We start from the raw sequence: 11,581 nt of genomic DNA on the forward strand, positions 1-11,581 counted from the left end.
GGCAGTGGTAGTGCTTTCTTCCCCTTCTTTTGTCTATCTCTTGATTTCTACAGGATAATTCAATCTCTTCAATTTTACTGTAAGCATCTTGATTTGGTGAAACAATTGGTCTGCTATCTAATTAACGTGTATAACAACAATTCTGTGCCCATTCTTTGTACACAGTAGCTCATTTCTTATTATCGTAGAGAATACCTTTTGGATTCTTTATAGGCTGCAGAATGGGGCTCCTCTTTTTCAAATATACATTTTTGTTGTCTTTTATTTCAACTTTTGTGCCTCCAACTCATATTGTTTCTTCTTGTTGATCCCTGCTTCACACATTATGCAAACCATATATGTATTAAATTATGCAAATGGCAACTTTTGAGATATTTTTTCTTATGCAAATGCCTTGTGATATCTCGATTGTAGGTCAACAAGTCAAGGTGTCGTCTCTAGAAACCAGATCGAGGTGAGAGTTCCATATACATAGATTTTTTTGCTTCTCTATTGTTGTTATGGGATTAGTTGTATAGAAAATTTGAGAAACATCACATATTTATGAGATTATTTGAGAAAAATTGAGCCACACCATGTATGAGAATTCTATGTATATGTAATTAACTTTGCAACGTCTAAATATAATTTTGAAAGAATTCTTGTTATACTCTAGATATATGTGGCATGAAACATTTGTGAGAAATCTTTGACAAAGTTAGGACTCTATTTCTGTTATCGAAGCATAAGATGGAGAAGGAACTCAACACTCAAGGTGGGGAAGAACAACCTTCACCCCCGTTCGACAAATTTATTACACCGAGCCCTAGTGCAAGTGAGGGTTGGGAAACCGAGTATGAGAGAGGTGAGAGGAACTTACCTCGAGAGTGAAGAAGAAACCTCATGGAGAGGGAGCAGATTTCAATCCTAAGGATGATGAAGAACACCAAAGTAACGAGGTATGGTAGTGCAAGTTTAGGTCCGATTCAATCCTCATGGGCTTAGCCAATAAGATTTAATGTTCTTATTAGGTCAAGTTATTTGATTTGTCACCTTCTAATTAATGTTCTTATCCTCGCTAGATCCCACTAAGACCCTGTCTATTGGAATTCAACGAGGAAGAGGGAACCTCTGCACCTAAGTTGATGCCTACAACGTCCTCAGAAAAGTCTAAGAGGAAACGAGGCCAGCACGGCAGACACCAGCTACCTACCAAGGTGTTTGCAATACACGAGGTCGGCAAAAAAGGGGAATCCCTCGAGCCAGTATCGGTGATTTCCAAGTTTAGTAATGCTTGCGGAGTGTTGGTCAGGGAAAGGGTGGACTTCAACATAGACGAATGGAAGAAGGTTGATGTTTTACTTAAGAATTCCCTGTGTGAAGAGATTAAGAGGACATTCACATACCCACTGGGCACCAATGAAGAGCTCAACATGACGTTGGCGAACGAGAAGGTGAGGTGGCGCAGGTCCTCCTAGGACGGTCGGGTCCCAGGAAGGCGCCGAGCTGACGCTCTAGCCTCTCGTAATCGAAGCCGAGGAGCTGGTCGCTCCCGGGGGCGCGGGCCTCCGGTGCGTGTAGCTGCAGCTCCTCAAGCGCCTTGGCGATCGCGTCGAGGCCGGCGAAGTGGAGAGGTTGGTCGGTGGCGGGAACTTGCGCCAACTCTCCCTCCGTCGTGACGATGAAGTCCAGGTTCTCGAAGCGCACGTGCGCGCCCGGGACCCAGCTAACACCGTGACTAGCCATCTGAGGCCTGATGTGGACGTCGAGACGCGCAAAAAGCCCCAACCTAGCGCGCCAACTGTCGATGTCTCGAGTTACCAACTAGTAAATTTCTAGTATTGCGCGCCTGGCTCGGATGATATGCTTAGAGGATACGAGGTTTATACTGGTTCAGGCAGAAAGTCCCTACATCCAGTTCGTCGTTGCTGCTCGCATTACTTGCACTGAAAGTTTGTAGTAGGGGTTACAAACGAGCGAGAGAGGTACATGTCCCAACTCTTTGATGTGCGTGTGCTCCTAAGACGTGTTAGGGCGTGTGTTTTGATGTCTATAGCCGTGTGGAGTGGTGAACCACCCTCCTCTCTCCTGGGGCGTCCTGCTTTCCCTTTTATAGACGAATGGGAAGAGCAGGTTACACAGAGAGAAAGAGGGAGGGAGCCAAGGAGAGGAAGGCTTCCAGGACCGTCGGGCCTTTTTCTCCTTTATGCGGGTCCCACCGACACTACAGATGGTGACAGGGACGACTCCACGCCGGACGTCTGTTCACCGTAGATGCCACGCCCCGGTGTTGTCAGCGAATCGTGACGTCCCATTCCGTCCCGACGGGCGACGCGGCGAACCAGCGTGCTGGTCAGCGGCCGTACATGGAGTAGGCGGCATAGTGACCACATGTCCGTCACCGTTGGTGATGTGAGTTCCCTGGAGTGACATGTCGCGGGCACGGGTCATGTTGAGATGTGCCCGCTCCCTACACGGTGACAGAAGTTTGACCTTGGGTTGTACTTTCTGGCCCGTAGTGGTTGGCGGCGGTACGGGCTTCCGTTAGGAGCCGCACCTGAGGGGGTGGGCGAGACGGAGCCCCCGACCCAGAGGGCGGGCGAGGCGAGGCCTGTCCCTAGAGGTTGGGCGAGGCAGAGCCCACGACCCAGAGGTCGGACGAGGCGAAGCCCACCCCCAGAAGCCGGGCGAGGCGGAGCCCCCGACCCAGAGGTCGGGCGAGGCGGGGCCCGCCCCCAGTGGTCGGGCGAGGCGGAACCTGCACACTTGGGGGTCGGTTGGAGCTATAGTCGCGCTCTTGACTGCTCGGATGAATCAATGTTGATGACCATTAGCTCCTCCTCTTCGGGTACCTAGTATTGGTCCCCGACAGTAATGTTTTGACGAGTGGTGACCCTAAGATGGTGCAACTGAGGTCACAGTTTTTGGGCAAGGATAGCTCGATGGAACTAATGCAACGAACGCAACCGGACCAAGGCCTGTCAGTTCCTAACAGCTCGGCATCGACTGTGAACGAACCAGCTGATGATATCGTCTCATGTATGCCGTGCTCATTGCATATCCCGGTCGGCAGGAAGAAGCGGATGATGGAGGTGGCCACAGGCATGGCAATCCCGGGCCGCACGTTTCAGTGCCAACCCATCCCGATCGACTACGCCAAGGTCCTGGTGGTCGATGTCCATCCTAATCACCAGAGGCTTGAGATCGACTTGCCCACCAAGGAAGGCATCCGGTACTTGGGAGATGCTAAAGACAACTTAATACTTTGGAATAGGTACGACATCGTCCTTACTACTGCATCGCCGCCACTGCTTCCCGTGCAGCTGGAGAGCGACAACGATCCTCCCCAAGGTGAGGCGTCGGCGTCTGGAAACGTGACAGTCGAGGGAGAAGCAGCAACCCCGTCATGAGACATCTCACTGTAAAGGATGGAGCAGGCACATCTGTACAGGCAATCAGGCATGTTCTTCCTCGCAATCAAATATCTTTCTGCCAGCTCTAGGAGAGTATCTGATAGATGCGGAAGAAATCCAATCGATCTTACAAATACAAGCACAAAAACAAAATAAAAAAGAATGGGCAATTTTTTAATTTGAAAATTATTAATAGAGGCGGCAACCTTCGGCCGGCGGCTGCCTTCAATCGTCTGGCTCTATTAACGAAGCGGCCTGCCCGACCGCCTCTGAAAATAAAAAGACCATTTCATAGAGTCAGTCGACTGCCTCTGTTAATGGAAAACACCTGCCTCCGCTAATGGAAATATGTGCCTCTGAAAGTGCATTTTGTAGTAGTAACAACATAGTTCTACCGACATCATCATTTAGACAATTCCAAGTAAGTATATTCTAGTTTCGGTTGAGGCTTCAAGCTTGTGTAGGCATTGGGGTTTCAGCAGGTAGTTATGCTATTATTAGAATCCAGAGGTGTTGATAAATCATCTGAGATAGTGCACCACATTCAGTTAACGGGGTAATGGAATTTTCATTAATTATGGACAAGGTATATGTAGAAGTAGAAGTTTACACTAAAATGTCAGTACTGAGTACCTTTAGAACTGGATTAGATGTTATATTCTTTTCTGAGATACATGGTGTGACCTGTGGCATTCTGCCTTAATCCTTGCAATCTTTTAACACTTTCCAAGTTCCAACATTGGTATGTTCAGATCTTTAGATGCACAAGAAGTTTGGCCTTGAATCATGGGAATAATAGAAATTGGGGTTTACTCCATAGTAATTTTTCACAATCAGATTATACAATGCCACACTGACACTATTGTATCTTTGAAGGCAAAATAAGGGAGTGAAACACTCCAAAAAAAAACTTTTCTCAGATCGTGCTCTCTTATGACCCAATTTGGTTGCTTGTACACCATCTTCTGTCAGTAGCATATAATAATACAAGAACCACACTAATGAATACCATGCTTGTGGTAGAGATTCAATTACCAGTCTTGATCTTGGTTTGTTCTGTTCTAGGCCCATTACTGAGTGTCTGTTTTCAGTTGCCTCACTGCATGCTCTGTATGTATGAACTGTCTATACACCGCTTGACAGTATGCAGCTAGATCTGACTAGATTATTGAGTGATTTATAGGAAAGACATACGTGGTAACTGAAATAAATTGGTTTTGGCAGGTTAAGGTACATCTATGGTCAAAAGAATAGCAAAAGGTAAATGGTATTCAAACTACCTGACAAGTATGGTGGATCCATTGGTGAGAAAAATGTCTATATTATATTAAGGGGTCTGATTTCTATGTGCATCGATGTGTCTCGTCATCAAGACCTTATGCTTCTTTCTGTAATGTATGTATCAGAGTTGGACTCAGATGTATCAGAGTTGGACTCAGAACTACTCCTTACATTTCAAATTCTAAAGATGTTTTGGCTTTTTCAGATCCATAGTTTTCCTATACATTTTAGATATACACTATGTCTAGATCCACGAAAAAATAGCGCGCTATTTCGACGCTATAGCGGCCCACAGGAACTGGCGCGACGCAATTGCTCATTTTTGCGCTATGCGCGCTATTGCCACTATTGCGCACTAAAGCGCCGCTAAGTGCGTTTAGCGCCATAGCGCCGCTAACCAGCCGCTATTGCTGGATGTCCCAAAATTGCCAAATTGAACAGCCCGGCCCGGTCATTACCAAAAAAAAAAGAACAGCCCGGCCCGGTCCAATTTGGCTTGACCCCTTGAACCCTAGCATCCAGCTTCACGGGTCATGGCACTCACTACACTCGTATCGTATCCCAGCTTCACGGGTCACGACGGCGGCGGCAAAGGAGCGCTGCGGCTAGGCGATGGCGGCGGTAGGCGAGCGCGGCGGCTGCGCGACGGCGGACGCGGGCAGCGGCTGGGCGCCGGCGCCGGCTGGGCGACCGCAGCGGCCAGGGGAGAGCGAGCGCGCGCAGTCACTTGAGGCCGCCAACGAGCTCTTGCAGTTGCTGCGACGGACGAGCGACCTCGCGCAGTCACGCCCAACAATGGCTTCTCCAAGTGACATCAATCCAAGTCCAGTTGGCAGTGCGCCAACAATAGGCAAGTTCTTTTCCCCTATGGCCCTGTTCTTCTCCAATCTCTAGTTCTCCACAGTAGTGACTAGTGACTGAGATTTGATACTGTGATTTCAGTTATACACAAGTTAGTGATTCTGAATTTCTGATTTCTGAGCTATCAGCTATGTCTATGTGTTGAATTTTGTAGCTGAGCTGAGGCCGTGAGACTAAGTGCAGAAACTATTTGAAGAGTGTCCACTAGTTACAGTCCATGATAATTACCTACATACAAGTGAATTTTGTAGCTATGTCTATGTGTTGAATTTCTGATTTCGATTGATTCATCATTAATGCAATCAGTGATTATCTACAAAGTTAATGATTTCAGTTATAAACTTATAATTCTCAATGAAAAAATCTTATACAGTCAGTGATTTGAATCTGTGTGTGTCTACTGTAGGCTTATCTAGCACTGCATCCACAGGCCAGCAATCAAATGACACTATTGCTGAAGCATCTGACCCAGCTTGGAAGCACTGCACAATGCCAGATGTGAACAAGAAAAATTCTCTCAAGTGCAACTACTGTGGCAAAACTTATCATGGTGGAATAACCAGAATCAAATACCACCTTGGTAAAGTTCCTAAATGTGGTGCTGCAAAGTGTACTAAAGTTCCATCTGATGTGCAAGAAGAAATGATTAAGTTGCTGTCAAAGAAGTTGGATAACAAGCAAAGGAAGAATAGGAAAAAAGAAGAGGATAGAGCTGAAGTTGATTTGAGCCATTCTGAAGGAGAGGAACGCAGTGATGCAGATGGCAATTCAGTTATTGTGTTGAAGAAGGTGACAAGCAAAGGTGCTTCTTCAGGTGGTCCTATGGATAAGTACCGTAAACTGACACCAGAAGAAATAGTGGCTGTAAGGAAGGGCAAATCTGGTGTTGCTGAAAAGGTCCAATCCAAGCTATCAACTGAAAAAAGGGAAGAGAAAAGGGACAGAACATGTGAGTATATATGCCAATTTTTTTATGAAGCAGGTATCCCACACAACACAGTTACACTTCCTAGCTTTGATCTTATGCTTGAGGCTATTGGAGACTTTGGCAGGAACTTGAGAGGGCCAACTCCATATGAGATGATTGGGAAATTCTTACAAAAAAGGAAGAGGAAAGTGCAGGAGTCATTGAAGTCTCACCAAGAGTCTTAGGAGCTAAATGGATGCATAGTAATGACAGATGCTTGGACAGATAAGAGAGGTAGAGGTGTGATGAATTTGGTAGTTCATAGTGCATATGGTGTTTGTTTTCTTGATTCAGTGGATTGCTCAGCTGTGAAGAAAGATGGTAGGTACATTTTTGAACTGGTTGATAGATGTATTGAGGAATAGGGGTGCAAAATATAGTTCAAGTTGTAACTGACAATGCAAGACCCAATGAGGCAGCAGCAAGTTTGTTGAAAGCAAAGCATCCCTCTATTTTTTGGAATGGTTGTGCTGCCCATACCATTGATCTAATGCTGGAAGATATAGGAAAGATGCCAAGAGTTGCAGCAACAATTAGCAAAGCAAAGTGCTTGACTATTTTTCTATATGCCCATACTAGAGTTTTGAGCCTGACGAGGAAGTTTCTTTCTAGAGATTTGGTAAGGTGTGGTGTTACAAGGTTTGCAACTGCTTATCTCAACTTGAAGAGCTTGCTAGAAAACAAGAAGCAATTACAGATGCTTTTTAGGGAGGATGAGCTCAATGAACTCGGCTACCTAAATAGTGTCAAAGGGAAGAAAGCAAACAAGGTTATGAGATCTGAAACTTTCTGGAAAGGAGTTGAGACTGTTGTTAATTACTTTGAGCCATTAGCTACTGTGTTGAGGAGAATGGACAGTGATGTTCCAGCAATGGGGTTCTTGTATGGGAGTCTAGTAGAAGCTAAGAATGAGATTTCTAGGAGGTTCAACAATGACAGGAACAAGTTTGAGGAAGTTTTTCACGTCATTGACAAAAGGTGGGACAGTAAGCTAAAGACACCTTTGCATAGGGCTGGTTACTACTTGAACCCTTTCTATTATTATCAAAACAAGTTGGCTATAGAGGAGAATGAATCATTTAGAGATGGTGTAATAACTTGCATTACGAAGCTTGTTCCAAATGAAGACACGCAGGACAAGATTATTGAAGAGCTTCAACTGTTTCAGGATGCTGAAGGATCCTTTGGCAAAGAAATTGCTAAAAGGCAGTGCAAAAATATCAATTTTGATCCAGGTATGAAAAATTGAAAATTTAAAACTTTTGAGTTTTCTGTTGGCCTTGGTACCTTATATGTTACGTTGTACTATGTTTTTTTGTAATTTAGCTAAGTGGTGGCTGAATCATGGAAGTAGTACACCAAACCTCAGAAAGTTAGCTGTGAGAATTCTAAGTTTGACATGCAGTTCATTAGTTTGTGAGAGATGCTGGAGTTCGTATGAACAATTATGAATCTGAATTACTAATTAGTAATTTCTATGTTCATTTATGCAATTCTTCAAGTTCAATCCTCTTTTGTTATTGAAATAACAAAATTAAACCTATGCAGGTCCACACAAAGAGACGCAACAGGCTGCTTCATGATAGAATGAGGGATCTTATGTTTGTCAAGTTCAACTCAAAGCTGAGGCAAAAGAAGGACAAGGATAAAGATCCCATTGAGAAACATATTGTTGATGCTTTAGAAGATGAAGATAATGAGTGGATCACTAGCATTGAGCCAACAGAAGTAGATCCAGAGCAGGAAGGAGAAGAAACTGGAGCATCATCACAGGGAGTTGCAGCTGCACCTCAAGGACAAGAAAAAAGGAAGGGAGGTAACCTGCAGAAACATAGGGACATGAAGAGAAAGAGGTTGATCCCTACTATTGAGGATGGGGAGTTATCTGCTTCATCTTCTGATGGAGAAGATGACAATGATATGCCTTCTGATGATAGTTCTGATTCTGAGGCTAAATGATCAAGATCATTGCTCTGCCTGTGCTGTGGATGTGGAATGCAAAGTGGGTACTTCATGAGTTTATGGCTTTATGCATTTAAACTTTAAAGTTTAATCCCTTTATGATTGTTTGGCTTTGCATGTATGAACCTCATGTGGTTATGTTGCCTGTTTGGCTATCTGCTACTTTGCTCTTATGATTATTATAATGGATGTTATCAGTTATCACTTATGACTTATGAGTTATCAAATTGAGACATTGAGTAATTGTGGATTGAGTGATTGACAGATTTTTATGTTTTCTGGAATTGTAAACAAATAGCGCGCTATAGCGTGCAAATAGCGGCGCTATAGCGTGAGCAGTCAGTTGACGCTACTGCATTTAGCTGCCGCTATAGCGGAGCCATAGCGCCGCTATAGCGTTCGCTATAGCGCCAATAGCGCCCAGGACAGCCTCACGCTAAAATTGATAGCTCGCGATTTAAAACGTTGGTCTAGATACATATTAGAAGTAATGTATCTAGAAAAGCTAAAACGTTTTATAAATTGAAAGAGAGAGAGTACATTCTATCATATCATATATAAATAATCATTGGTTAAAGTAATGAATGATTGTGAATCGTTATAAGAAATGATTTGTGGTTATATGTTGTTGATCTAGATTAAGAACATTTGTTTTATGAAATAAGAATCGATAACTTATCCAACATTTGATTGTCATATTCACACAATATGAAGGGTCTTTTTAGACACGTGTGCCGCTGTCTACTAGTAGTTAGTTATAATTTTCGCAGTGTATGAAGACTTGAGGAGACGACAAACTAGAACCATTATATATTAAATATTCTCTCCATTTCAAATAATAAGTCGTTGTGGTTTCTTAGGTGCATTTTACACGGCTACCTATATACTATGTTTTAAATACATAATTTTTGCTATGTATTCGTAATGTAGAAAAATCAGAATCAAAATCATAATGGCTTATAATTTAGAACAACGGGAGTAAATAAACTAGCAAATTTGTTCGGGCGCACAGTCATCGGTAACAGCCGCTGCATCCATATGTTCATGGCGCGTCTTGGTGCGATGGATCCTGAGGCAATGAGCTCCATACAACAACACGTAGTAGCTCTATTTTTCAACACTACTGTAGCAGTAATTTTCAGCGAACGAATACTGTTTTTCTCTCACAACAAATCAGCATAAGCATCAGCAGCAGCTAAATTTCAGTGAAACAAACAGGGCAGCATCTAACTGATCATAACACTGACCTCCGAATTTGTAATGATGGTGGGATATTGAGTAGCACCATCGTTAGTCCCCCCATACGTTGCAACGGTCTCTTAGCCTGTTGAGCAAGCTCAATAATAGAGCTAAGTAGTTGACTAAATCAAATCATAGGAGTCAAGTTGTACAACAGATGTCTCCTATTTATCTTAAAAAAGTTTCTCTTTCCTATTCATTCTTATAACATTTGATACTTAGACCTACTAATGCATATGCTTCTGTGTCCAGCTTATTGATTGTACAAGCTCTCTCATCTCTCTCCTCTACATCAGCATTAGCTTGGCTATAAATCCATTATTATATTTACTCGTAGCCGTAGCTAATGTCGGCGAGCAGGTCGAGGTCGGATATGCCGTGGATGTGCTCTTCGTCTCTCACTCAGCTAGTCAGCTATGCTCGCGGGAAGCAACAGCGACTTTGCTCTGCCTCTACTGCTCATGGTAGGCAGGACGCAGGAGAGAGAATTTTTGTTTTGTTTTTTGAGAGGGAGAAAAGGTTGTTTGTTCCTTGTGGGCGCTCGAGTACCAAATTTGCTTAGCAGGCCCAAAGGCTGAATCCCAGAGCCTGTTAACGTGGGGCTGAATCCCATAGCCCATTAACGTATCTTTCAGCCCATTAGGGTTTGAGAAGGTAACCTAACAAACCGCTAGGCAAACACCCACGGCGGCTATAAATTGCTCCCCCCTCCGCATCATTCCAGCACCGCCGCCGCCGCCGCCGCCGTCTTCGTTAGGTTCTTCCCTTTCTCGTCACATTGGAGTCCTGCTCGTTTCCTTCCGATTTTGATCGCAGCGCTGCTCGTTTCCTTCGATTTTGATCGCTGCGCTGCTCGTTTCTTTCGATTTTGATTTAATATTTTGATAGTTTGCCTTCGATATCGTCGATATTGCGGTTGGCTTCGTCATCTGGTCGCTGGGATTTTCGGTCTCCGACCGGTTGGTTCCCAGTAGACTCGTTCCCTTGAAGCAACATAACCCTGTTGTATCCTGAGCTCGCTTTCACCTTGTGCCCTCGTATTTTGCCGGCGCCGCAGGGCACGCGGCGACTCTTACATACATTACTAATCCAAAACCGCTTCAAATCATCGATCTTGTAGTTCTAAATTTTGATTCCCGACTCGAATTCTTTTGTGAAAAGGGGAAAGATATTTTGGGGTTCGTGCTGACAACGGTGATGAGTCCTACAGACCTGTAATGACTCATGCGGAGATGATCGCATGGTCTTAAGAACATCTAAGGGACTGAGTTGTCTTTGTAGGAATCCATCACTAGGTTTTCTTTAGTGTTTGCTCGTCTTTGTAGGAATCCATCACTAGGTTTTCTTCAGTGTTTGCTCTTGTTGTCAGTGAATTGTTACAGATCCCTCTTTTTTGTATGGCTTCTCTTGATTTCATTGTGCATGTGAGCCTTTTATGGTTTGTGGGCAGTGTCAACAATGTGAAGCAAAAATGATTGTTCCTCTCGCTATCCAGCGCGGAATTCTTTTGATGCGATTGGACGTCGAGGAACTACACTCAGTTTTTTGGGTTTTTTTTATCCCCGCCGTTATAATTTATAAAGTTTTGAGATCTGTCATTACAATTTATATCTATGTTGAAATTAGAGGCGCGTTTGCACCCTTATTTTGAATCGAAATTGTGATTTTGTTCCCTTTTTTTTTTTTGACTTTGTGAATTTATTCCTAGTGTGCTATTCAACAGTTTATCCCTGCACCATCATCCACCATTAACGGTGTTAAACTTTGTAAAAAAGAATATGAATGTCTATACGATTTTGCCCCTATTTATTATGTCTAATTGTGATTTTACCCTGATTGAAAATTAGACTTTTTTACTGAATGTTGACAATTGATATAA

At 43.7% G+C, this 11,581-nt stretch overlaps 1 protein-coding gene, 1 non-coding gene and 2 pseudogenes across 2 annotated transcripts; all 4 read left to right on the forward strand.

Annotated features, from left to right (window-relative positions):
• The first annotated feature begins 729 nt into the window (after positions 1–729).
• Positions 730–4,805, forward strand: LOC136470362 (uncharacterized; annotated as a pseudogene).
• Positions 4,806–5,285: 480 nt separating this feature from the next.
• On the forward strand, positions 5,286–8,460 carry LOC136470364 (uncharacterized). Its single transcript, XM_066468236.1, has 5 exons — positions 5,286–5,523; positions 5,941–6,483; positions 6,867–7,736; positions 7,828–7,880; positions 8,050–8,460. The coding sequence occupies exons 1-5, from the start codon at positions 5,286–5,288 to the stop codon at positions 8,458–8,460; spliced, it is 2,115 nt and encodes a 704-aa protein (XP_066324333.1).
• A 2,429-nt stretch (positions 8,461–10,889) lies between these two features.
• LOC136478557 (small nucleolar RNA SNORD25) lies at positions 10,890–10,976 on the forward strand (annotated as a pseudogene).
• A 123-nt stretch (positions 10,977–11,099) lies between these two features.
• LOC136478929 (small nucleolar RNA snoR136) lies at positions 11,100–11,241 on the forward strand. Its single transcript, XR_010764579.1, has one exon. It is a non-coding gene; the product is annotated as a small nucleolar RNA snoR136 (small nucleolar RNA).
• The last annotated feature ends 340 nt before the right edge of the window (positions 11,242–11,581 follow it).

Source organism: Miscanthus floridulus, chromosome 8 (genome assembly GCF_019320115.1).
Source record: "Miscanthus floridulus cultivar M001 chromosome 8, ASM1932011v1, whole genome shotgun sequence".
Classification (NCBI taxonomy): Eukaryota; Viridiplantae; Streptophyta; class Magnoliopsida; order Poales; family Poaceae; genus Miscanthus; species Miscanthus floridulus.

What these genes read in the sequence shown, in the direction of transcription:
- LOC136470364 (XM_066468236.1), top strand. Translation starts at nt 5,286, where the DNA reads ATGGCGGCGGTAGGCGAGCGCGGCGGCTGCGCGACGGCGGACGCGGGC. An exon ending in AGAGAAAAGGGACAGAACAT is followed by an intron (nt 6,484 to 6,866) that starts GTGAGTATATAT and finishes ATTGAGGAATAG; the next exon opens with GGGTGCAAAATATAGTTCAA. An exon ending in AAATATCAATTTTGATCCAG is followed by an intron (nt 7,737 to 7,827) that starts GTATGAAAAATT and finishes TTTGTAATTTAG; the next exon opens with CTAAGTGGTGGCTGAATCAT.